The following is a 27,207-nucleotide window of genomic DNA, read 5'->3' on the forward strand; positions in this document are numbered from 1 at the left end:
CCTGTTGGATGTTTTGAGTAAGGTGTCCATGCTGTTAGGAATGCTCCGTGTTTCTGTGTTAGTTGCTGTTCCTGGGAGCATGTGTTGAGGGAGTCATTCCTGCAGCAGGGAGGGTGTTCTTGGCAGCAAGGGCTGCACAGAACTCATGTTGACTCATGTTGCCAGGGTGAACTCAATACCTGGAACGAAGGCAAAATGTGTTTCAGTCTATTTAGATTGTGGTTGGAAATAACATCTTTGCCTGTATTTTCTCTTTCAGTAATGACCACGTCGGTAAACTCCGCTTGTAATACAGATGTCTCTTGGTAACCATAAAGCAGAATCTTGTACTTAAAAACCTCTCTGGTTTCTGAAATATTGAAAGTGGTACAGTAATGACCCCTGTGTTCCAGTGAAGTGAAATAAACTGAAAAGTCATTATGCAGGATTCCCTGGAATAGGTTCTCCAAGATGCACATACGTTTACCACCTTATGAAACAAGCTTTCTGCCCCTAAGTGTATTTTTCTCTTTGAAGGTTTCTTGTTCCAATGTATGCTATTTTTAGCTGTTTAAATCATTCTAAAATATATTTTTTAATCTTTCTTTCTTCCTTGTGTGGGAGAACACAAAAGTATGACATCAAAACACCTTTAAAAAGAAGAAATGTTACTATTTATTTTCCCTTTTGTCTAAAGAGAGCTTGAATCCTGAAGAATATATTGCATTATCTGTGTGGAATAGCTTTGTGTTTTGGGACTGTGTTGTCCAGGAATATATTAATGTGTTAATTGGGAATACATGTCAGAAGGGAAGGTGATTTCTGATTGAACAGTACAATTGGAGAACCAAGTGATGATAACTACATTTTTTAATTGTGAGGTTATGTTTTCAAAGCATGTGGAAATTAAATAGTCTCCTTTAAAGATTTCAGATCTTTGCAGATGAAGGACCGGATTTCAGAGTACAATTCCCAGCCTTGAGTTTGATATTCCAAATGAGACCACATCAGAGACAGTAGGATAATGGAAGTCCTGTGCTCTGAGACCCTGCTCACGTAATACCAAAATAGACAGAGATACAGAGTTTTGATAGTCTGGGTTTATTTACTGTTTAAATCCTGGGGAAAAAAATCCACTTGTGGAATGCTGTAGCCTTTTAGAAATGATCCATGTGGTCAGCATGTTGACTGGCAACTGTTCTTGCTAAGGATATTTTTCCATCTAAATGCTTCTTATGCAAGGAATCTGAAGCTTGTTCCAAATATGTTCACTTTGCCATGCTTTCTAAGCAGGCAGTAAAACCCTGGAAATAAACAGCAAAAACCCTGAAAATGAACAGTTAAAACTGCTGCACCCTTGCTAGTGTCTGTGAATTTACAGAATTAAACGTGGCTTGCCATCTGACAGTGATTCGTTATTTACTGAATGCATTTGAAAAGTTGTATTGATGTAGGATTAGATTGTATTTAGGTAGGGCTGGATCGGATCTGGACGTGAAAGGCATAACCTGGGAACAGCTCAGAGGTAACCAGCAACAGCTGAGGGCAATGGCTGCAGTTTAAAATGTTTATTGGGGGTGAAATGGTGTCTTTATCACCGGTGATAAGTTACATGCAGCTTTCAGGAGACCTGGTGTCTGCATCCAGCTCAGTGCTGCTGTTTGCAGTTAACATTTAGTTAAACTTCTGTTTATTGCTGACTGAGCTTTTCTGAATTTTTACCTGCTTACATTTTACTTTGTTCTTGCAACAGTCACCTCAGGATTTTTTCAAAGGTGCTCGGTGTGCTTAGCTGGGGAGTGAAATGACATTCAGTGACTGGGGAGAAAATGATGCGTTTTTTTGAATCACTAACTGATATAAATACTCTTTAACTTTCAGAAATATTTCATACAATTTTGGCTTCATTACAAAACACTTCTGTAAGGGTGCAGTTATAAAACTACTACAGAGAAAGACTTGATTTCTACTGTGTTTTATACAGCAGCATCTGATGTGTGTGGAAATCCTAACAAGTGCAGGGTTTTTTCCTGACTAGTGTGGGGATCATGTTTTAGTTAGAATGTGTGTCACGCTAGGGAGTTCAGTGTTCAGGAAGAGAATGTGGCTGAAAGCAGCATCCACGAGGTAACAGAGGCCTGTGCTGGGTTTGTCTGTGAGCCATTCAAACCCAGCCAATTCCAGCTCTGTAGATCAGTACAGGTTTATATTCTTATGAATAATCAATAAAAATGTACTCCAGCATAATAATAAGGAAGTCAAATGTTTATTAGCATTATCTCCTAGTTCAGAACACCATTATTTCAACGTTTGCATGTTATGTAAAGACATGGGAAGGATTTTGCAGTGTTAACCTTTTGCTGAGGAATAGCTGCCTTCCAGGTATGGGTGGAGAAAGGTAATGCATTTCTTTAATCAATAGACTTAAAATATAGAAAAGGATTTAACAGATAAGACGTTTTCACACAACAACAGCTATAGCACCTTAAGGCTACTTTATGGGTTGGATAGATATCAATCACCCTTTCCAAACACTTCAGCTGATTTCTGAGAAAGGGCTTCTGAAGGCACAAAGGGAGAATGTGAAACTGGTACACAGATACCAAGAAGGGTGTTTCTCATTTAACAGTGTACACGTTAGTAAGGGAAAAATCAGCCAGCATAAAAATGAGAAAATTATCAAGTGCTTTCAATTATTTAACCATCTTATTTCTACTGTAGCTCTCATGTGTTGGAGCACTTCCCTTGAAAAAAAAAAAAAAAAAAAGATAACTTTGTCCAGAACCGCTGAACAGCAGAGTTTCATTTCTGAAGAAAAAATAAGTCAGCATCTCTGCTGACTCAAAGCTGATAATGCTGCTTTCACAAAGTATTCCACTTGTACTAATCTGAGCTGGAAGAGACCTTTTGTCAGCTTTTAAATGTATTTATGCTATGGTTCAAAGCTTGTGGAGACACAATTTTGCCACTGAATGGGAGAATTCTTTTAAAGTAGTTGATACTATTATGTTCAGTTTCCTTTGGTTGATTATAGTTTCTTGTCAGTATACTGAAATAATTCCTCTTGCCCTCAGGGGTTCTAGTGGAAAGCTTTCCTTTTATACTATATGTGCTTCATTATATTCATTGTCTAACACTAATGCATTTGCACTGCTACTGTTCTCCTGCTCCTGCCTCTAGCTTGTCTACCTAAAATAACTTCTATTTTTGGGTGCTGAAAGGGTTCTTCCGTCTCCAGGGCTGGTATGTGCCATTCAGAACAGGCTCAAGCTGAAATGAAGAAGAGATGAAATCCAGGTAAGTGGTTAGTAAGTACAAGTGACATGTAATGCAACCTGTTATTACGCTGAATTACAAGAATCTATGAAGGGAAAAATAGCATCAAATACATTTATGACATCAACAAGCTGTGGGAAAAGTACTCCAGCGTTTTAGATACAGTTTTATCTTGGATACGCTAAACTGAAAGAAAGATGTAGGATTCTTGCACGTTTGATAAATTCACATTTAGGAGGGAAAGAGCAGCATTGTGTCTGAAGTTTATGGGCTCTGGCTAGTTCAGCTGTTCAGTGGAAGATCCTTGACAAGAGTGAATTTCTAGGTGCAGAGGTGGTTACTCCAGACAGACACTTTCTGTTTGGTTCTTTGACCATGGCTGGCTGTCGGTTACTGTGCGTGACTGGACTGGCCACAACAGACTCTTTCACTGTGTCAAACCCAACTCTCCCTTACTGTAGTTTGGTCTGTTACACTTCCTTCTCTTTAGTGTGTTTACATATTTAGAGACTTTACTCATGTTAAGTCTCAGCCCTTCAATTTTTTACCCATGACTGTTCTCAATTGGCTCACAGTTTAAGTAAAACCTGGTGTCCAAAACTGGATACAAAAGATGAATAGAGAAGAATTATTTCTTGCCTTAAATATGTTTATTCTTGTATACATCCCCAGTGTACTGTGCTTGTTTAAGAGCATGCTTTAATAGCATGTTATTGATAACTGAGCTTGTGATCCACCTTCATTCCAATCCCTTTCTTCAGATGGGATAATATAAACCAGCAGCACTAGCTGACTTCAATCATTCAACTACCAAGCCATTCTAAAACTCTGTTTTCAACTGGATATTCAGACTTAGATTTAACAAAATTTGTCTCTGTATTTCATATTCATGTGTAGAAGTTTATATAAGAGTGTGAAGTGGGTGGGCTGTGGTGTGCTGGTGAGGGAACAGCAGGAAGGGGAGATAGCCAAGGAGCAAGACAACTGTTTCCAGGAACACTCAGCTTTGCTCATTCCCACAGTCAGGTTCATTAGTTTTATTTTCTCATGCATTCTTGAATTACAGACATGTAAGTACTAGAGCAATGCAGTCAGAATATTCAGGAGGGAAAAGAAATGATACTCACCACTGTGGAGGGATTTCCACAGGGACAAAATTCCGGTTGCACAGATGAACAAAAGCTGCTGCTGAGCTGCAGGCAGCCCCCAGGGCCGGGGACTCACAGGTGTCCTGTGTACACATGGTGTAGAAGGGCTCGGGGTCCACCTTAACACAAAGGGATTGTTTAGGGGAGCAGGGGGCACCTGCACCTGGACCCAATGGTTTGATTTGGGTCTCCCTCCCCCCACCTCATTGGGGCCATTCATAAACCTTTATTCTCTTCCTAACATTGAGGGAGTTATTTCTATTTCCAGATTCTAGACCTGTATTCTAAAGAGTGGTGCAATCATGCCTCTACTCTGTGGATGTCAAGGACCTCAATTTATATGTATGGTGATAATAACAGCTTTTTTTTTTCTGTCTGGATTGCTGTTCTGATTATTCTAAAGTAATCTGTGACTAAACTTCTACATGCTTGCAGGGGTTATGTGTCCTCCTTTGAAGAATGACACTGGGGTGATTCAGACAGTCCTTCACGGCTGAAGTTCTACTTACAACTTTGAAGCAGTTCCTAAGAAGTGAATGTGGTTCTTCAAAAAACACTTTGCAGATGTTTTGATTGGCTGTAATTGGACATGACTTCTCTTTCTTCGGTACAAGACTGCACTTGTTCACCTGGGAAAGCAGAATTACTGAAGTTGGGGGACTTTGTTTTTTAATACACTGGGTTAGGATGAATTCTTCAGATTTCCAGTGTGAGCTGGTTTAAAGGAAGATATGGGCAGCTCAGCACACTGCTCTAATGTTTACTGTTCAATAATATTGAGATGTAACTAATATTACAGATTAGACATTGTTTCCTTTTTCTCTTGATTCTGTTATTCACTGAGGGATTTTCTCTTGATTCTGTTATTCACTGACACAGCAGGCAGTTGGCTAGTTCTCTTGTTATGTAGATCTGACAGGTCAAAGATGTGCTTTTACTAGATCTTTTTAATGCAGAAAAAAAATCTTGCTATCCTTGCTGGGTTATTCATAGATAAAGAAGTCTTTAAAAAAAAAAATCCAAATCAAACAAAAAGCCCCAAACAAACAAAAAATGAAAACAAACAAAAAAACCCCAAACCAACCAAATAGTTCTTTAAGTGAGTGTAAATTCTAGTGATTTTTAGTTATTAAGAAAAATGAACTGGCAGTTTAATCTGTGATAACCCTCATCCTGCAGGAGCCAGACCTTGCAGGCTCCTCCTTTGCCTCCTGCTGTTGTGCAGCCCTGGCCTTGTGGCACTGGAACTTTGCTGGAAGGAAGGTCAGTCTCCTGGGAGAGAGTTGCCAGCCAGAGCTCACGGTTCAGGGTGAGGTGACTCCAGCAGTGCAGTGACCAGTGCTTTTATCTCAGGCTTCAATACCTGGCCAGATTTAATCTGACTGTGCTTTCACTTTCTATATTACATAGAGTTGAGCTAAAACTTTTGGTCAGGAAGGTTTATTTCAAGCTCCATTTGACCAGCACAGCTGAGTCCACTACTGAGTACACACTGCCCTTTGTGCTCAGCACCCCTGGTGCCCTGCACAGAGAAGCCCTAGAGCTCCTTACCTGCCAGCTCTGTGTGAACTCTTGCAAGTTGTCAGTGAAGGAACCATTAGGAAGCATCCATTCATTTCCAGCTTCATTATCATTGGTACCAAAAAGCCCAGCTGAGATGCCTGGGATGAAATTGAAAGGGGGTAAAATAGTAGTTGTCAGGAATAGATGCAGGAAATTTACAGAAGCTGTCTCTGAGCTCCAGTTATTCTTACAGGAGTGCTCAGCTCCAACATGAAAAAGAGAAGGTATGTCCAGGTAGCCATTCTGGGTTTGTCCCAGCCTGCATTGCCATCTCTTGTCTTAGCTGGTCATGTGTTTCTCCTGACCACATCAGGGCATCAGATCCATCCTCTGCTAATCTTGGGAATGTGAGTTTTAGAATAGTGTGGGGCACATGAATAGGAATGCATTTCAAGTATACCAAAAACCCTGTAGGGTTTTAGGCCTCCCTCTCTAGTTGTCTTGCAGGTCTGACAAGCTAAGCCAGCTCTAAAGCAGTGATTCTCAACAAGGGTTTGGGGCTGGGCTGACTGCATTACATCTGTCTGCTTTATTACATTGAATCATCAGTAATCCATAACCACTTACTAACCACTGGAATGATTTGGCAATTACTGGGAATGCCTAGGGCCATTTCCAGTGTGCATAAATGAAGAGGGGAAAAACAAGTGAAAGATAACCCAGATGGTGGTACTACAGTTGATAATAATTTAGAGAGATAAAAAAATGACTAACAGCTGACAAAGGCTGTATAATTGGTACTCACCGTGGTGCCACCCAGCCAGAGTGACAGTACAGAGATCATACTGAAAGTCACAGGATAGAGAAACTCCTTTCTGATTAGATATTTCTATTTTGTTGGTTTCTCTCCTTGAATTAGTGGTATTCTTTTCAAGTGATTTATCCAGTACTTGGCAGTTCTCTTCTGTAAAGGAGAACATCTTGGAGATCTGTTTTAAAATGAAAATGCAGTTTCAAATCTGTCACTGTTAAAGTTCAATAACAGGCAAGCTCAGATGGGACCAACTTAGCCCAGAATCAGGGAATAAGAAGGGAGTTGTGTTAAACTTCCAGAAGAGCAGACAGCACAAAGCCTCCAAGGCTACAGGCCCACTTTGATCTCCAGACCTCTCTAACAGGACCATCCTCTGACATGATCTAAGAGAAATGCTGAAAATTTCCTTTAGTATGCAGGGAGCAAAGAGGCAGCCCTTGCATTAAACTGGCTTTGTTTTGGAAAGGTATTTTCTGATTAAGAAGTGGTTACTTTAAAGCACTTGTCTGAGAGCTATTCTGTTCTGTGTTTTAAGCATTAATATTTTGAAAGCTTTTGTTGTTGTTGTTGGTTTAAGATAATTTCTGCTGTGAAAATGAAGAATGTTTGACTTGTTCCTCCTACCTTCAGTCTTGGGTGGATACTGATCACAGTCTGGTTCATCTCCACATACAGTGATCTTGATTTACTGGTTTCCTCACTTAGTATTATAGTGAAAGCATTGTGGACAAAATCCTTGGCAAGAAGTACACTGCACTTTGATGCCAAATCATACATTTTTCCATCAAAAGTCACAAGATGCTTGGTCCCCACTAACAGAGCATGATCTAGAGATTTCAGAAGAAACATTAGTGAGTTTCCCAAGGAGCAATGAGTGCTGTGCATACTGCAACACACAGCTTCTGGCTGGCATGCTCTTAAAATAATTTCTCAAGTTATTATTACATTGACATTACTACATTTACATTTTAGTTAGTTACACTGTAATTTTACCAGAAACAAAGCAATTTAATGATTTATTTTTCATTATAGATTTGCCTGGGTGTCCTGAAACTTTGAGAAACATGAATTGGGATTCGGAGCTCATTTTGGTTTATTGTCCTGCTACTTGTAAACTTGCTTTTTTTAAGCACACACATATACCCTACACTTCATACATTCTTATGCAGAAAACAGCAAGAATATTAACTCTCTCCAGAAACTGCCCTTCCAAACCAGAGCAGCAAACAGAGCTGCAGTCCCTGCTGATATATCACTTAGATTATTTGGTCACTAGGACCGACTTTCACAGCCCTCTTGGTGCCTGTCAGTCCAGTGGGAGGAAACCATTAAAAATGGCTCTTTTCTGGAAAAGCCATTCTCTCTAAGGGACAGTTGGGATTGTTAATGCAGTTTTTTAGCATTTAGCAATGCTTTTACAGGCAATACTGTCTCTGAAGTTTTGGCAGGGCTGAGCTTTTCCATCCCAGAGTCAACAGAGGTGAGATGACCAGTTTCAAAGCCTCCATGCCAGGACACAGCCGTGGGTCTGACTGGCATTGAACCACAGTATCAACTCACAAGGGCATGTGGATAAGACAGATAAATAGCACCTGCTGATTTCTAGTTTCAAGAGTATGAAGTGTGAAGAGTTGGAAAATTTGCATGAATATGAAGCAGAGCAGTGTCACTTTATGCCAGCTTTGCCCAGAGTGTTGCTCTTTTACTTACCACTACTGTCTTACAGGAAAGACTATATAAAGTTGATGGAAAATTATTAATTAGCAACCATCCATAGTAAAGTACTATTCCAAATATGATTTTTCAGATATAGCACCAACTGGACCCAGTTACAAAACAAAGCAGCACGTTGAAAGGGCTTACATTCAAAGGGACTCTCCACCATCCTCCGTTTGAATCGATAATACTCCGCAAGGATGTTGATTTTGTAGAGGTCTTGCAGAGGCCTCATTATTTTCTCTCCAACGAGATAAGTAGGAACATTTGCCAGCTGTAGGGAGTGGTCTCCTTTGGGCAGTACTGGCAGTTTTATTGCCACGGAACAGTTCCTGTGGAATGCAAACAAAACGGGCAGGAGCCTTTATCTGCTCAACTGAGGACATGCTGTTGGTTTATTATAAGAAATGTGGAAGTGAAATATTCATAAGAACTGTAGTCTGGTTAGAGCAGCCCCACACTGGCCAACAGCTGCACTGCCCAAGGCCATAAAAGGCCAGTTATCAGTTGTTACTATTTTTTTGCTGCCCAGTAGCTCCTGCTGAAAGGCAGTTGGGTCTGACAGCCAACAGAAATGAACATTAGGGTGTCTTATGCCCAAAGCAAGAGGAGTTGGGTATCTGTCCAGAACCCTCAGCCTGCAAACTGATAGGAAGACTAACTATGCACATATCCATTTAGAACAGCACCCAGCAGCAGGGATCCTGCAGGAACACCAGTTACCTGGCTGAAAAACTGTACAGGTTGAGCAAGGGCTTCCGGATCTTCCTCACAGCTCTGGAAAATGTGGCCTCTGCCCACCTGAACACCTGCTGTGTGGTCTGTTGGAGAGTCAGAAGAGGAGATTACAAAACCGACTTCAGGATGGCTTCAGAGCAGGGCCAGTACTTGCTAAATCGACAGTCAGTTTTAAATGGACAGTCAGTGAAATAGCACTTAAGTCTCTCTTGCATTTGTCACTTGCCTGTCATTTAGAGGTTAATATCCAGAGGGCAGGCTCTACTCACAACAGCTACAAATGATGGACAGAAATATGTTCTTCCTAAATAACATTACTTGAAGTATACCAATACTTCACTGAGTTAATGCACTTCAGTAGCTTGCAAAGGATTGGTATCTTTGTTAATATAAATTGGCATGATATATTTTATGCTCCTCATTTCAACTAGAAGATCCCAAATCTGTACATTGTTTGCTGGAATCACAGTTCATCCTCTATGGAAGAAAAGTAAAATCTACGTGAATGACAGATGACTGCTGCTGTGCTTTCAACCAGAACTAGTGAAACAACCTCTCCTCTAGCTGGAAAAGTACTGCTTTCAAGGCAGGACACATACTGCAAGAACAGTAAGTTAGCTGTGCACAAGTTTGTTATGTGTAAAGATAACTGCACTATTTCCATAAACAAAATAGTTAATCATTTTTGTGTATCCATAGTTCAAAGCTGAGACTTAAATTTGTAGGCCTTGCCTTACAAACCACTAAAAATGGAGAACTGAGTTATACCAACCGTATCCAAGGCTGCTTTCACAACCTTTAATGCCAGCTGGATTGGTTCCATAAGCCATGCATCCTTTACAATATTGGGTAAAAAAGCCTGGATTTTCTTCATGTACTCTTCTGTCTTCTCTTTCCAGACCTCATCCAGTGGCTTCAAGGTTACGTCATAGTAGGCATCCTTCAAAGTTGCTAGTGGCTCTGAAGCAAACACATTAATGAAACAAACCTTAGCTGGTGTAGTGCAAAGTGACTGTTTGCTTGTTTGTTTGCTTGTTTCCTCACAACTTCCAGCGTAAGGGAAGGGGAGACACACAAAACAGAAGAGGCAGCTTTGTTTTCATGGGAGTTTGGGCACATTGCACAGCTCTGTGTGTGGACACAGTGTTAGGGAAAACTGAAAGAGGCATTTAGCTCTAACCTCGAGCCCCTTATAAATACACTGCTGCTGTCCAAAAGATGTGAGGAGTGCTTTGCAATATGCCACCATCAGAGTGTACTGCACAAACTACATCTGATTAGTAACAGGACAGTTTGGTCATAACTGATTTCAAACATGGTATGTCAACTAAATCCAACTTTTGCGTGGGAAGAGCTTAGAGGTAAGTGGCCCAAAGTGAGGTTTTACTCTTGTGAGAACTCACAGCTGAAACTCAAAGGTTTCAGGATGGGCCACAGTCCAGCTGAACAGTGAATTAGAGACTACTGGACAGGCTTGGAACAAACAGATCAAGTGAAATCCGATTAGTACAAGCATTCAAAACTCAAGGATGGATATGAACAGCCCTTTGGGAGGAAAGGCTTGCCAGGGAGTTGTTAGCAGAAATACTTCAGCTTAGGAATTAGGGCTCTGTTCTCATCTGAACTCGGCCTCCTGTGACGCAGAGAATGTCTCATCACTGATTTCATTAGAAAGGTGCTCACAGAGAGCTTACTTCGGGCTTATTGCATCAAGGCTCCCACTCTGTACACTAAGAGCCAAGGTCAGCACTTTTTGCTGGATCAAAATAGAAACCTTTATGCTGTCAGCATATTTTATAGTTCGTAGTCAAGTTTGTTTTGCCCTGCACTGACATTGTCCTTATTCTCCTCGCTTTGCTCAGTTTTGCTTACTTTGTAATTCGTTCTGCATTTGCTGGACAATGCCTTGAACTTTATCCAGGTAAAGCGGGACCTTGCTCCTCAGGATCTGCCCGATTCCGCTTTGCTTCCACGCCTGGGCGACAGCTCTGCCCCCGCTGAGCAGGAATCCTGCTGCCTTCTGCAAGGCTGTGGAAGGCCAGCCAGCTGCTTCAGACAGGAAACCAACTTGCTGCACCTACAGTGGTTCCCAAATAACAAGCAATATCAAAATACACACTGATCTCATGCAAAGCTTCGACTCCATGGTGAGGCAATTCTGACTCCTCGGTGTGGGTGCAGAGATACAAGATCTCTACATGAAACATGCTCTTTGTCTGAGTTAGCTGTCAGCACAGGAGTAATCATTTAAATGTTTGAGCAAAACAAAACAACTGCAGGCAATGTAATGATTTTAATTAACACTGCCTGAACACCTCATGGTGTTTTCACAGATATGTACAGATACTTACTGATCTCCTGAATCTCCACATGTATCCATCAAACTTCTTTATCTTTTCCATCAGTTTGGCTTTCAAAAGACTCCCAATTTCATTAAGCTTGTACTGTGAGAAGATTAATAAAAACCTTGAATTTATGACTTAAACCTGCTTGTGCTGGGTCCAAATCACTCAAAGTTTGTACTAGTTTAAATGCCAGCAAATTTCCACAGTGGCCTCCCATTTCTCAGGGGGAATTACTTCTGCCTTATTCAATGGATAGACATGGGAACAGAAGGTCTAAGGATGAAAATTCAAAAAGCCTCCTCCAAGCAGAACTATGTGAAACCCTATTAGAAGTAAAAGCACAGTCAGGAATACTAATCTTAGTCTTGTAACCAACAGACTGAGCAGTTACTGCTGCTCTCACTTTATTTACTTACTCTCCTCAGAGGACTCACCCTTCAGGAGAGGGTCCCATATTTTCTGTCTCTGGGTATGGCTGAACTTTTTAATTCTCACCATGATAACTTTTCACATCAATGTGAAATTAACGTTATTATGAGTTTATAAAATTATATAATTTTGCCTGGCTACTCACCAAAACTCACACCTGAATCCTACGAGGAAGATGTTCCAGTAAATTAACAAAATTAAACAATATTCCGGGAAAACCACACCGCAGTTAACAGCCACTCAAGGGTCTCACCTCAGCCTTAAGAACTGGATCCCCGCATCCATGAGCCAGAAAACTCAAGCTTCCATTAGCAGCTGCTAGAGTCACTTGTCCCGTGTTTTCCTGCCTTTCTCCATTGATGCTGAGATAGGTGTTAATGGCAGCCATCTCCTGCCCATCAGAACAAGCACTGACTTCCATTCCTTCTTCCAAATCCCCTTAGGGAACAAAAAGACAGGGCTTCATTTACAGGAACAACACTGACAGACATTGTTTCAAAGCCAGCTTTTAATTACGACGTAGTAGGTGATCAATCAATGTCTGAGTGTGTTAGGTGTTTGTGGGGGGGAAAAAAAAAAAGAGATAAACAGGATACAATTAGATCAGTGTCTGATCTTTCTCTTCTGTGTGGCTTGTGAACGACTTACAACTACAGATTTGCTACGGCAAATGAAGCACTGGATTGACGTAAATCTAAATAGTTCTCTCAGTCACAGTGATTTACAAGCTTCTTTTCTACTTTAGCCTTCACTGTCTTGATGTTTCAAAACTGCTCAGCCTGGCAGGACCACCCATCACACACCGAAGGCGCTTCTACCCAAGCACCGATGAGCATAAACAGAAATGGTTGACAAAGGCAGAGAGAGTCTGGGTGGAGAGTTGAGTTGAACCACTGTTACAAACTTCTGACTTCAGTGATTCACAAACTAATGATCCTAATCTCAAATACATCACAGCACTTACAAGTGAGGCCATGAACCTGTGAAAAATTCCTCTGCAGAAGTGTGGAAAGGCAAATCCATAACTGAAACCAAAACGTCTCCCAAACTGACCTTTGTGTAACAAGTTTTAAGTTTCAGCTTTTTTTTTAATCTGAAAGACCTTGAATCACCATGAACTGACCCAGCTTGGCACTAGAGACACAGCCTTTCATCCAGCTTCTTCACAGCAATGACAGCTGGGAATCATAGAATAGCTCCAGTTGGAAGTGACCCATAAGGATCACCAAGTGCAGCTCCCTGCTCCTTGTAGGATTACCTAAAACTAAATCATGTGGCTACAAGCATTGTCAGTGAAGGTACATACCTTTCAGATACCCCAAGTAGTACTGAATGCACTCCTTTCCTTTTGAAGCAGCCACTTTTACTTTCTCTTTCTGATCAATATTCCCCTCCACCAGGATTTGGCTCTGGACAGATGAGGAAGTAGCAGTTCCTGCCAGGCCTAGCCAAATATCTTCAAAGGCTCTTAACTGCAGCCATAAAGGAAAAACGTTGATTCAAAGCCACAACACAGAATTAAATGATTGTTCAGAGATGATGCTCAAATATCAGTGCTTCCCACAGAACAGTAAGTGGTGAGGGAAGTGTTTCCCGATGTTTGTGCACTGTGCAGGAGTTACACTAAGAGAGGCACAAGCATCAGAGTGACTGGCTCAGGAGCTGAATGACTGGATAGCAGGAGGCTCCTGGACAAAATTTTACTGGTAGCAATGAAAGCCTGAGTACCCACATTCCTGCTACTGAAGAGTTTGGTTGGTGCTGAACACGTTACTTTTCTACCTCGCTCTGTTTCCACCACCAGCTTCTCCACCCTCTTTATTTCACAGGAAATTAAAAGCAAATGTGAAACAGAGGGTAAAAGGAAGAGATTTGTCTCAGATGAGCATCATATGAGCCTTTCTGTGCCTTTTTAAAGCCAGTTCTTTTTTCTGGTAAATGATGCTTTTTGTAAGTATTGTATTTTGTTTCCCTCTTTTTTTTTTTTATAAGGTGAAAAAACCAAGCCTCACCAAACAGATCAGTCATGCTGAAGGTGAGCTATAAAAACCCACAGCTTCTTAAAACTGATATACTCCCTTGATACACACTTATTATATTTGGGCCTGAGCTCTGCAGATAACTAATGTTGGTGCCTTCCTCTCTCGATCACACTACATGGACATGATGTAACTGCTCCTTTATAAACAGAACTAGAGAAACCAGGAATATTTTAAGCTGCCTGCTGTTTTACAGTCACTGGCTGCACCTGATCCTTTTGGGAGATAGATGGCAGCAGGCCTTTAAAAAACCAAAACTCAGTGCCACTAAAATAAAATAAAAACTCACATCAATTTCCATAGAATAGTTCTTCACATCAGCAGTGCTCTGATTCTTTATGGATACTCCAATCAACCCCCCATCTGTCCTGTGATCACCAAGGTGGAATCTGCCCTCTGACTGCAAAATGATGTTATCTTTGTTGAGCTGGTGTTTTCCAGATAAAACAATTACCTAAGTATGCACAAAAAAAAAGGGTGTTAAAGCTTAATTCTTCCAAAGATGGGCTCTGCATACAGTAGTAGGAAGTTGTACAATGGTAGCATTCTCCTGGAATTTACACAATGAAGAGATGAACAAAACTTGTAGTTTCAGAAACCAGCACATCTTCCTCCTCACACTGTCTCACTTTGTTACATCTTCAGTTTCTGTTGTATAAAAAAATACATTCAGTGATTGCAGCCTAAGACCACAGTTAGAAACTATTTTTTTAAAACATCCACTTTTTTTGCTCCTGTGCTTCTCAGCAACTCTGGCTAGGCATTTTGATAAAGTGGGGGGTGTGTGGGAGGTGAGGTGGATATTTGTCCTGGGTTTGACTGGGATAGAGTTAATTTCTCCTCAGTAGCTGGTGCAGTGCTGTGTTTTGGATTCAGAATGAGAATAATATCAATAGCAAAACCCAAAACATCAGTATGTTAAGTCCTGTTTATCCTAAGTCAAGGACTTCTTTTTTTTCTTTTTTTTTTTCTTGGTCTGCCAGTGAGGAAGTGCACAAAAGAAACTGGGAGGGAGCACAGCTGGGAGAGGTGACCTGAAATGACCAAAGGGATATTCCACACCACAGAATATCATGCCCAGTATATAAACTGTGGGAGTTACCTGGAAGGGGCCGATCTGGGTTTAGGAAGGGGGTCTGGCATCAGCAAGCAGGTGGTGAGCAATTGCACTGTGCATCACCTGGTTGGGTTTTTTTTTCCTTTCCCTTTTTATTATCATTGTTATTATTTACCATTATTATTGTATTTTACTTTGTTTTCAATTATTAAACTGTTTTTATCTCAACCTACAAGTTTTACTTTGATTCTCCTCCCCATTCTACGGGGCTGGTGGGGGGAGAGAGAGGGGTTGAGAGAGCAGCTGCTTGGTGCTTAATTTCTAGCATGATGCCTTTGAAAAAGAAGGATCTAAAAGAATACAGAGGCATCTGATTTTGAAGTGACATACATATACATTCTTTGCATTATAAACAGGCTCTATCACACCTTAGTCTTGGAAGAAGTTTTCACAGGCATCAAAATTTGGCTTCTGTTTCCCATTGCTAACAGAATGTGACCTGCTGGAAACTGGGACGTGTTTTAGCCACTGGGAACTGAAAACATGTATGTAAATGAAGACATTTTCTGCAGGTTCCAGTTTTTGTGTTTGCTGTGAGTATCTATAGGCAACTCAGAGGTCCAGTGTGCACCTAAGGAAGATCATGGATCGGTCTTCATTTTATGTGTTTAATAGAAATAAAGGTTACATCACTACCAGCAGAGCAATCATAAAAACCAGTAAACATTTACCCACAGGGGAAGGCAAGCACTTTTATTGCTCTCTAGTTTCCTTTTTGATCACTTATGAGCCTGTTTTGATATTCTCCAGAAACATGAAATTAAAAGACCTTTGAAAGAGGAATAGGAGAGAAAGAACATGGAGGAAGTGGGAATCTTTACACCCACAGCAGGGCTTATAGAATACACTACAGTGGCAAACAGAAACTTTCTGCCTCAGCCCATCAAAAGACACTGTTTATTTATTTAGGTCACAGAAGTATGGCAATTCTCATGAAGAGTTGCAGCTGAGGAAAACTGAGTCTCCAAAACAGTAATTACATTTAAAGTGAAGTAGGTTCAGTATGTTTATCTGAGACTTACATTTCGAAGGTCACAGAGCTCAAAGCTTGTGTAATGATCCAGGGAAGAGCAGTAGTTTGTTTCTATTTTACCCAGAATCTTCTGTTTGGTGCATGGGGTCAGGAAAATATTTTCTAGGACAGCTTCTAACTGGAATTTATCAGGATACAAGAATTGATTTCTCTGCAATGAACCAAGAAAACAATATTAAAATATGACAACAGGATCTTAGACACTCCTGGGTGCCCACTCACCCTGTCCCTGTGCTGGCTTTTGTTATTCTAGTAGCTTCAGGATTTTAATGTAACATTTTTGAAACATAACATTTCCACTTGACAGTGTTTTAGATCATCAGCCTTGTTTCTGGTTCCTGTCCTTCAGAATTAACTTTAAAGTTTTGCAAATTTAGAGCACAAGTGAGGCTTCTAGTTGGTAAAAACTCTTTCTTTCTTTAATATGCTACCTTTATCTTTCTTCCTATGTAGAGAAATATGTAAAAGATAGAGTCAAATATTGATATTTCACAGAAAATTGGACTCTACAGGAGCTTTCTTAAAATCCATGCAACATTATGTCTAAAACAGAAATAATTTCTCATCTATTAAGAACAGCTTTCATAAAAATGGTGAGTTAACAGATACAACTGCCTTCTTGTACCTCATAGGTTAAATTGTGTTTGATTTTTTTGTCATCCCAGTTCAGATCTAGATATTCATTAAACAGTGTTGATTTTTGCTGTAGAGACCCACATGCATGCAGGTGTCCCATACTTAATATTCTCTGAAGCTGGAAGAGAGGAAAAAATTGACACACATAATTAATTAAAAAATAAATATGTTCAGTATATCCTAGGGCAGTACATTTCCTGGGCAAAAATACACCCCTGTGAGAACCCCTGAATGGTCTATATCCATAAAACACTGCTTCAACCTCTGCCAGGAAACCTGAGGGGTTGACAATTCTGTCCTGAGGGAAAGTTGCAGCCCCAATAAAACCACATCTGGCAACTTGAAACTAAATTCTTCAGAGGGTTCATTTTTCTCCCTCTGAGACACGAAAAGATTGGTTTCAAGTAAAAGGCTTTCACATGGTAACAAGTGCAGAAGAAAAAAACCAAACTTCTCCCTTCTGAGAGTCTACCTGGCCTGCAGAGAGTGTCACACAGCCCGCCCAGGCAGTGATGTCCACCTTGGATTTATCCTCCAGGGTCAGTCGGATGTCAGCAGGCTGCCCAGCATTCCCTGCCAGCTGCAGCTGAAACCAAAGAGAAGGATTTGTCCAGCAGCAAGACTTGAACCAGCAGAAGAGCTGCAGGGTGATCCAGCAGAACGATCCCCATCCAGTGGAGAGAAACAGAACCACAATGAAAACTGCAACAGGCTCTGTGGCCTGGAGACGAGCATGGGGAAACTGTGCTGCTACAGCCGAGGCAGTGCAAGTATTTTGTTGCCTTCTCTGGAAGCTGCCTGGGGTCTGTCATGTACAGCAAATAATGACACCACTGGAATAATGACCCTACAAGAGAATTTATTCCTCTGAATAAGATTCTTGAGAGGTACTGAGTACTAAGTGCAAACCAAGAGCACCAAAGGGTTCTGGATGAACAAACAACACTGCACAGTTGGCACAGCTCATTATTGAGCAGAAAATCTTCACCCTCAGCAACTGGAGTGTCCTGATTCATGAAGTGCATTTTCAGATAGAAAATACAACTACAGTCTCTAATCTTGAAGGATGGTTTGTGGAGTTCCTCCTCCTCTTTTTCCCTACATATGCTTTGCAAGTGCACTCATAATTGTATTTTAAAGCCTTTCTAGTCTTGCGTATTTTTTCACACTTGTGTGGCAATTTTCCATACAGTCCAAAAATTTATGTTTGCTCCACAGGGGTATCAAAGGTTTCTGGTTAGGTTGTGTTCTGGGGTTTTTTTGGGGGGGAGGTTGTTTGTTTGAAGGTTTTGGAGTATGTGCACTAGAAATTTGTTCATTTCTTTGTGGAGAAAATTTGTCTGATTTTCACTGCTAGGCTGCCCCCTGTGCACTTCTGGCTTCCTACCATCCAAAAGGGGTCAATGCTAAAAGTGCAAGACTGCCAGTCAAAAGCAGTTGTGCTTAGAAAAGGAAACAATGCTGGTGGTTTGGACACAAGGAGAAAATAGCCCTTGGTTCTCTTTACATTTTTCAGGGTGATATCTGGTTCTGCCATTCTCAGAGATGAAAGGCACACTAACAGTAAATACAGCATGACAGGTGTGTATTTTGCAGCCCTTTCTCATGCTCTCACCTGCTGGTTGTACTTTCTGCCCCTTCTTTCTGACAGGGAATGGATCTCCAGTTGCTTCAGGGTGTAATTAAATGGGTGGGCAACAGTGGCTCTGTAGTTTGTCCGGTGTCTTCCAAACTTCAGAGAAGATGACACTGATATCTGATCCATAGCAACAGATGTAAAAGGAACTTGTGAAATAAAACAGCTCTCACATACTGACCTCAAACACACACCCAAGTAAGATTTCCCTGTACCTTTTCCTCAGATGAATTATGTGCCTAATAAAGTCCTTTTTGAAGTAGCGAGGCAAATTAATGTTCAAATGAGGACATTCCTGCTACTTGAATTACATGGCACAGGTAAAAGGAAAACTATTCTCTGTGTTTTACTAAAACCATGAACAATGCTTAAGTTTGTTGAGGCTTAATTTTTGTCTTATCTTTAGGCAGTGCAGGCTGCACTGCCACAGAGTGCTTAGAAAGAGCTTGCACAGTCAAAGCACATCAAAGCACAAGAAAAAACATTCTATATGTTAATGTGTCTTACATATTGCCTTTTATCTTTCCATTTTCAGAAAACAATGTAGTACTCAGCCAAGGTGCTGCATTTCAGACACACATACACAGATAGCACAGTTAACAGCAAGTCAGTAAGTGTCCCCATTTAACCACACCTGGCAATCAACCTACCCCAAGTTCTCCTCGTTCTGTCCTTTTTACTATTTATATTTTTTAAAAATAATGCTGACTTAATTTAAGAAGACAAAGACTGGTTTCAACTGTGCCATATTTGTCATTCTCACTACTTAGAGGAGTGAAATACAAAAAAGCTTTGACTACATCAGTAAAGCTGAAAACACCAAGTACAGGTATGTGTCACACTTCTGTGGGGGCAAACACAATATTATACCCATGCAACAGGTTGTCCATCCTTTTCAGCCTCACAGTAATGCTCACTCTTACTCATTTGTCTTAAATTCTATTTTTTTCCCCTACGCTGCTTTAAACATGATGTTTGTACTGTTCTTTCCACTCACTCTCAAAGGCCTTTACCCACTGCTTTGAAACACATCCATCTCATTGCCTTGGGTTAAGGAGCAAGTTGTGGGTTTACTGCAAATAAAAAAATTAGCATGGCCTGAAAATGTTTCCAACAAGAATATCAGCTGCATAGTTGGAGCCTTTTACACATCCAAGAAGGATAGTTTGCCTCCTACTTGAATTCCCTGGCTTGTTTAATAAGTTTAAAAAAAAAAAAAAAAAAAAAAAAAAAAAAAAAAAAAAAAAAGAAAAGAAGAACCATTTGATATTCCTGATATTTATTTGCTCTGGGCTGCTGTACCTGGTCCTCCTCATTCCAAATGACAGTAAGATCATCCCGGTGATGACGTGCCGAATGTTTCACATATAAGTTGACCCTGGCATGCCGTGGGAAAGGGATGGAGAGAGGATGGAAAAGTTCCACTACAAGGAAAAAAAGCAAACAAGTAAGATTTCCTCAGCACAAATCATGAGTCTTCATTTTCTGATAAAGAAAAAGGCATTAGGACATATTCCCTCACTGACAGCAGGGCAGCATTTGGTTCCCAGAGAAGCAATGTCTTTGCTTATACACACACATCACCTTCCCAACAGCCCAAATGACTGCAGTGTGCTGATTTCTGCTCAATGTGAGGAAATGCAAGTGAAAACAGGAGCCCTCTTTCTACCAGCTAAACAGCAGTTACCTGCAATAATCAAAAGATTGATAGCTACACCCAAAGCAGCAAGAACAGCCAGGAAAATAACCTGTTTGAAGTTGAGAATGCCTTACAGTGGAAGAGGAACATCTCAAATAAGTAAATGCAGTTTTTTTCTTTATTTTCAGATAACAAAGCCTCAACAAAGTAGTGGTCAGTGTGATCAGTGCTCCCTTCAGTACCCAGTGCAGTAGAGTACCAGAATCTACTACAGTTTTAAAAAGTTTATATAAGTTTTATGTTCCACATCCACAAAGCAGAAATAGTATTCTGAAGTGGATGTTTCTAACAGCCAGATTACAATGAATTTAAAGCATATAAGATCCTAGAAGGCCTATATTGGAACCAGGATTGAAACCATTTGGACATGCATTTTGAATATGCATTTTGAAATCAGATTTATGTAGTTTGTTTTATTTTATAGTTTGCTATCGACACTGGCAAAAGACTTAAGAAACCTACCCTGAATGTCGTGACCTCCAGGCAGCTTTGGGAAGAGTCCAGTGTAAGTGCCTGTTACCTTTGTCTCTTTGCCATCCCACAGAGCAGTGTGCCTCAGCATACGTGTCCTGTTTCCCTTCTGGTAAACAGTCATAAACACAAGCTGCCTTGGAACCATTTTTAGCTACAAATGAAAGAGAGGAAACATTAAATCCCAATTTCTCTGAGAAGTTAAAAATCTAAGTGTAATTTTGGTACTATAAAGTCCTGTAGGGTCTAGTTTTAGGAATGTGTTTTTAAAAGTACAATGACACTCTAAGCCCATTGCTCTTGTATAAGCAGCTATTCATTTCTACTTGTCTTCATTTCTACAGTAAGTCATCTTTTCACACAATGAAACAACTGAGTGTCCCCTTTACAATAGTCTTTGCTTAATATACAATTTCATTTTCTCTTTCCTCTCACAGTATAATTCTTACAACATCCAGAGTTCCACTCTTACAGAATAAATCCAGAAGATAGCACAAACAACAATATCTATTTGTGACATCTTTTCTTCCTTATTTAGAAAAAGAAATGTGTGGTATCTGCATAATAAAAATTGGCAATTGGTCAGTTTGTAATATATTATTTTTTTGATTTCCTATAAATCCTATATATGTGCTCCATCTATAGGAGCAAACAAATATAAAATCAAGCAGTGGTTTATACCGTTAGACTCACAACTAATCTGCAGTCAAATGTTTGCTCAATCTGCTGGAGAAATCAAGGGCAAAACACATCACACAGCAGGAGCTGTATTTGACCCTCAGTGTTTGGCAACCACATCCTGAACACCCCCCTCTAAAACAGGGCAGTCACAGCCTGGGTTTGCCCTCAGAGTCAATGATACCAACCTGGGACATGGTCTGTACTATTTCAAGGGCATTGGTGTAGCTGGTTCCAGTCAAAGTGAGCTTCGCTGTAACATTGAAATCCCTTTTTTCCATCCTGAGGCAGAGTTTGCCTTTTGCTTCACTCATATCATAATTTACCTTTTCAAGTTCCCATTAAATTAAAAAAAAAAAAAAAAAAGAAAAAAGAAAGAAGAAAGATTGTTAGAATCTCTGAAAACGTGAACATCCTGGACAACAACAAAGATGTCAGAGTTACTAGTACTAGTCATAATGCAGCTTGACTCCCAAAATATTAGACAAGTCTAATTTGCAGTGATGTATGTGATAGATAACTTGCAGATAGTTACCTTAGAAGACACTTCTGCTGCACTGGGGAAGTACTGTAGAAAGAAGGGATGAGTCTGGAGTGCTTTTATATTCAACTCTTCACTAAAGGGAAGAAATGTACTATTGTTCAACAATATTTCAGGAAGTACACTCTCACTGGCAGCACAAGTTCATCTGAGTTACTCCAAGTCCGCCACAGGTTTCAGAGTTACAAATGGCAGTACCTTCCACTGAACACTCACCCAGCTCCCAGTTTTTGATGCATTCACACAAAGGTAGAGGAGACCAAAGAGCACCTTTGACCTCACTGAAAAATCTGTGTGCATCCCAGGGGCAGAATGTAGCCCACTGAAACAGAAATTACTTTGCCATAGAAAATGCATCAGCTTTTTAAAAATTGTATAGGTACTTTGGAATCTGACTTTGCAAGCACTGTCATAGTTTACAAACTTAGAACTATTAGAGAATTTAAAAGAACTTAAAAGACTTTTCAATGCGAAGGTCTTTTGCTAGAAAATTAAGAAATATCTGAAATACCCCAAGGCTGAAAATATCACACCTCTTAAACATCCTCAAAATCCTACAGTTTTGTGCAGATACAGCCATATTGATTCCAACTTAGAAAACCAAGTCTCTGTAATTTTACAAGTTTCAATGGTGCCAAAATGATTTAATAAGATTTAAACAGTTACGTTGACTTAAGGTATATTTTTAAGTACTTGTCTGGCTCAAACCTAGAGTTTTATGGATTATTTCACTGTCTGCTACCTCGATGCTGTGGGGGCAGGCAAAGAGAGAGGCATACCCCAAGCTGTGAGGAATCTGCAGCCCTTCATAAACTTCCTGAGGTGAACAGACTGTTTGATGTGACTACTCACTTTATGCAAGATTTGTTATCCATTTCACCAGTGATTTGGTGATTCAAACAGTAACTTTTTTCCATGGAATCACAGTGGCCTAGTGATATTTTTACAGTGCTCAGAATGACTCTTTTACCCTTGCTGGTCTTTTTTCCTACTGATGGCAAAGGAGAAGTTTGTGTTTTGTTCATAGGTCAGCCTCAGAGCTCCTGCAGTTTCATTTTCAGTCAGGACTTCCTGAATTGTCACCTGTGGAGGGGGAAAATAAACAAATCACATGCCATAACCTCTACCCCAACATTTCACGTCAGCTGAGCACGACTTCTTGACTCACTTAAAATCATCATCTTGACTGAAGTTTATCTTCCAGACAGGCCTTCTAGATGCTTTCTGGATGTAAACCAAAAACCTCAAGAGATGTTTTCCATTTCTTCTGTGTGTTTCCATAGCTACTAATTTGCATTATTGATAAATATTAGCCTTACTTTCCATGTACCCTTACTGATTTAAGTCTAAAGCCATTGTTTCTTGTTCATATCTCCCCCAGTCTCCTTTTTCATATACTGTAAAGAATTATTTTTTTTTTTTAAGAAACAGATTGGGCTCCATAAGTCTTTTACTCCAGGGTATTTTCTTCCTCTCACAGCTCCTGGATCATCTACAGCTTTATCCTGAAAATGCTACGGAATCCCTCTGGTGAAGATTGGGACACTTAAATATCAATAAGTTTGCCAAAGTCTGTGGGAACAATAATTTCTGAAGTCCCATGATTACAGTCATACCTCATACATGAATAAGGCACCTCAAGAATTACTATCTCTGCTCTTCTTTTCTTCATTGAAACATTTGGAAGATAAAAGACACTTCACTAAATATTAAGGGGGAAGAAGCAGGGGATATATCTAATACTTTTCAATAAAATGTTGGCATGAAATATTCACTTGAAACACTGGCACTTAATATGAAGGTTTAATATTGGTCTAATATTTATGTTCAGGAAAGACAACCTTTAATCTTGTATCCTAACTATGTATCTTGCTATTTGAAGTGGAGGTTAGCTCATCAGCTAGGAGGTGACAGTAAATGCATGCCTTCCTGAAATGATGAACCCTGAAACTGGGAATTTCAGGTACCTGACCAGTTTCCTTGGAGACAGACCACTAGCTGTGTACTTAAGTTAGAGGAGGATTCAGATAAACTGGGCAAGTCACTTCTCATCTGCACTTGTATAAACCTGGAGTAATTTCACTGAGGCTCCTGGAGGTGCTCTGGATTCATGTAAGTGTAACTCAAATGACAGCTCTAATCAAAGCACAGCAAAAGATCTATGGTGGATTACCTTAAGAAAGAAGGGAAGTCCCAGATGATGGAGAAGTGATATGGAATGCTTCACCTCTGCCATGAGCACAAATACACCGAAGAGCTGAAAGTCTGTGCCAACATCCACAGTCACAGTTATATCTTTCTCATCATATTGGATTTCACAGACAGTCTTGGCTTTGTTTTCTATATAGAAAGAACAGGACAGTGCCAATTTGAGTGGCATGTTTTTGAGGAATTTCAGTTCTGCCTGCATAAAATCAATCCAGCCAGCATTTGGGTCATCATTCGGGATTACAAGAGCTTTGGCCTGAGGAGTGTAGAGGTTTTTTGGATGTCCTTGAGCCTTGACCTTACAAAGTCTTGAGGTAACAGAGCTTGTGTACCCAGGATAAGGTAAAGTGTCAGGTCAGTTCCCATCAGTCATGTTTTTTTGCAGGAGAGCTGACTAGTTCCCACAGCCAACTGCAGCCTGTGGCAAGTAGCAGCCACTTCCAGAGAAGAGCTCTGAGCTGTTCTGACCTCTAGTGACTCCTCTGGTTCCAGCTACAGCAACCCAACACTGCTCAAACGACATGACCTGAAGGCCCTTTCCCCACTTTCCTACAAGCTTTTCATTTTCGAAAAAGACAAATACAGACTCCTGCAAGATAAAAGTGAGATGAGAGATGTGAAACCCCCAAACCCTTCATGGAGAAGACAAAATCACACAGACCACAATGTAAATCTGCATTGAGTGATATGCAGAGAGGATTAATGCCAAGCCAAGTTTTCAGAGGAGACAGGGTGGGTGTGTCTCCCCTCCACAGTTCAGACAACAAAAGCCACTTAGAAGTATTTCAAAGACTACTTTAAACTACAGTGGAATTCACATTTTTTTGCACTGTATAACAAGTTTTTTTTGTGTGATATTGGATCTTATTTTATGGAGGTAAATATCTCAGGGATAACCTGTTTTACCAGGTGTTGTACCACATGAGATCTTCCCTGGAGCTAAAAAAACATGTAATGTAACTAATCACAGATGCAGTTTCAGAATGACAATTTCACTTACAAAGAAGAGAAAACCTCTTTTTAGGTCTTAGTCAGTTTGCACCTGTTGAAGGAACAGTTGAAACATCCTCAGAGAGCTATTATAGAACAAAAAACCTGCCAGGGATGGCAGGTACCTACCTGATTCCTGTAAGCTGAGAATCAAGTTGATTGCCTTAGGATAACCAGCTGCCTGGAGTACCTCACTGCTGTGTACACTTTGGCAGAAGATATCCACTTGGTGACCAACATAATAGGAGTTTATTGTGTATGTGATTGATGTTTCTCCAGCTGCAATATGTACATATCTTTCTTGAGTAGTGTTTCTCCCTTGAAAAACCACATCTACCTAAAAAAATGACACGTAGACATAAGTTCTCCAAACAATATTTAAATACTATTTAATTTTAAAACAGGAGACTAATGGGAGTGAAAGGGAGTTCTCTCTAGTCTATACTTATGTTAAAAATCTATCCATTAACAAAACATATCTTAGCCTTTCATTAATCCTCTATGACTTTCCAGTACAAAGGCCATTCGACTGAATGAATTTCAAGCCACGTCAGCCTCATTGATCCATGTCAAATTCTCATTAGGATCTCTTTTATCCCACAAACATGACTCCCTTTATATAAAGGATACTTGATCCATGCCTACTGACAATATTTACTAGATAATAGGTGCTCCAATACTTCCCTGAAAGTAACACCCAAAGAAGCTCTTCTTTAAGTATAAAATTCCCTTTAAAGAACATAGGAGCAATATTCCAGTCCCCTGTGCAAGGTAATGAAACCAGTCTCCTGTAGAGTTACAATATCAACAATACCCTCTATACTGACACTGATCAGAATGAAATACTCTGGTTCAGAAAGCAATCAGTAAGAAATTTGCTTTTTCAGTAGGTCAGGTTTTAGCTGTCCATAGTTTTTAAATATCAGAAAATCTCAGCTTCCATCCTGTACCTCACAAAATGGTAGTTTTCATTCAAACCATGGGCTACTACATCACAATGAAGGATAATAACTGTAAAAAAAAAAAAAAAAAGCCAAACCAAAACTACCTGTAAAGATGGTGGGACTCTGGCTTGTAGCAGCCATGGCAAAGTGTGATGGAAATTCCCTGTTATGTTGGTACTTGTTTCAAACTCCTGGATTTGTCCTTCAAGCACTGTTAGGTGAGTACCATAAAGCACTTTCATACTAAAGCTCTTGGTGACTTCCAGGTTCAAGATAGCCTGTGTGCAACAAAGGTAAATTGTGAAAAGAGAGTTTAGTAAAAGTTAAAGCTCCTGTTGGTCAGGGTTCTTTCTTTAGCTGAGGCAGTGTCATCTCAAACAGGTAAAAAAATTCATCTTGTCTAATTTTATAACACAACATAGTTACAGATGTCCCTTTTATTTTTAAATTCAGCATTTTAACAAGTATTCTCCAGTATGGCCATGCCTTAATGCTATTCAAGCAGTTACATGATTAATAAAGAGTAAGTGTTGTGTTGCAGGCTTGTGTTTCTCAGATAAAGAAACACGCCAGGTAATCAGAGCCTGGGAAGAAAATACCATTTGGAATGTAAACAGTGCAATCCCACCAGAACTCACCTCTGCCCAGTCTGTAGAAGGGACAGAGGAGGCACAGGAGCTGAATTGCACTGCCCTCCTCAGGCAAGGCAGGCTGCCAGCCCAGCCAGGCTTGGGCTGCTCACACATGGGAGCCAGTCTCTCAGTCTCATGGAAAGTTCTGGTCTAGCAAGGCATTATCCCAACCCCTCAGGAGCAAGCTGAGCTTCTGGACTCTCCTTAAGAACAAACAAAATGAGCAGCCAGACTCCCCTCTTCACCTAAAGAGCAAACATGTAAAATCCCATCTGCACCAGCTGTCCTTTGCCATCTCGCTTTTACAGCTGCTGCTTCCATCAGGGCATCATTCCAGGCTGGATTTGTGTCTCCCTTGCCATTGCCTGGTAACTTACCTGCAGCTCAATCCTGTCTTTTATTTGCAAAGTCTTCAGCACCTCTAAGTTATGAGTGAGTTTGTAGTTAAGAGACACAACATCCAACTTCTGGACAAAGTTCAGTTCTTCTGTAATCTGTTCAGTCCAAGTAAATATGACAAAAGTTAACTGTGGCACATCTCTGATATTGAGACTTCTCTGATTAATTATAATTATTGAACACATTAGAGTAAAACTATGAAAATGAGGAAAACTTTACGGTGAAGAATTGTACTG

The 27,207-nt window shown here is 40.3% G+C and overlaps 1 protein-coding gene across 1 annotated transcript in view; it reads right to left on the bottom strand.

Moving 5' to 3' along the window:
- Positions 1-1,758: 1,758 nt before the first annotated feature.
- The window catches only part of LOC135423377 (uncharacterized), a 63,553-nt gene continuing 38,104 nt past the window's right edge, over positions 1,759-27,207 (bottom strand). The window contains exons 44-70 of the mRNA XM_064673572.1: positions 26,950-27,184; positions 26,045-26,218; positions 25,126-25,333; positions 23,972-24,138; positions 22,769-22,881; positions 21,793-21,874; positions 21,446-21,583; positions 20,571-20,733; positions 19,712-19,833; positions 18,389-18,529; positions 17,246-17,359; positions 16,763-16,891; positions 16,127-16,288; positions 14,277-14,441; positions 13,255-13,420; positions 12,202-12,386; positions 11,526-11,618; positions 11,047-11,251; positions 9,947-10,134; positions 9,160-9,257; positions 8,584-8,768; positions 7,345-7,547; positions 6,712-6,895; positions 5,847-6,064; positions 4,913-5,122; positions 4,383-4,522; positions 1,759-3,249 (exon numbers count right to left, since the gene is read on the bottom strand). Of these exons, the coding sequence (XP_064529642.1) occupies positions 3,234-3,249; positions 4,383-4,522; positions 4,913-5,122; positions 5,847-6,064; positions 6,712-6,895; positions 7,345-7,547; positions 8,584-8,768; positions 9,160-9,257; positions 9,947-10,134; positions 11,047-11,251; positions 11,526-11,618; positions 12,202-12,386; positions 13,255-13,420; positions 14,277-14,441; positions 16,127-16,288; positions 16,763-16,891; positions 17,246-17,359; positions 18,389-18,529; positions 19,712-19,833; positions 20,571-20,733; positions 21,446-21,583; positions 21,793-21,874; positions 22,769-22,881; positions 23,972-24,138; positions 25,126-25,333; positions 26,045-26,218; positions 26,950-27,184 (4,204 nt within the window). The 3' untranslated portion in view covers positions 1,759-3,233. The remainder of the gene's footprint in view (positions 3,250-4,382; positions 4,523-4,912; positions 5,123-5,846; positions 6,065-6,711; positions 6,896-7,344; positions 7,548-8,583; positions 8,769-9,159; positions 9,258-9,946; positions 10,135-11,046; positions 11,252-11,525; positions 11,619-12,201; positions 12,387-13,254; positions 13,421-14,276; positions 14,442-16,126; positions 16,289-16,762; positions 16,892-17,245; positions 17,360-18,388; positions 18,530-19,711; positions 19,834-20,570; positions 20,734-21,445; positions 21,584-21,792; positions 21,875-22,768; positions 22,882-23,971; positions 24,139-25,125; positions 25,334-26,044; positions 26,219-26,949; positions 27,185-27,207) is intronic.

Source organism: Pseudopipra pipra, chromosome 16 (assembly GCF_036250125.1).
Source record: "Pseudopipra pipra isolate bDixPip1 chromosome 16, bDixPip1.hap1, whole genome shotgun sequence".
In the NCBI taxonomy this organism is placed as follows: Eukaryota; Metazoa; Chordata; class Aves; order Passeriformes; family Pipridae; genus Pseudopipra; species Pseudopipra pipra.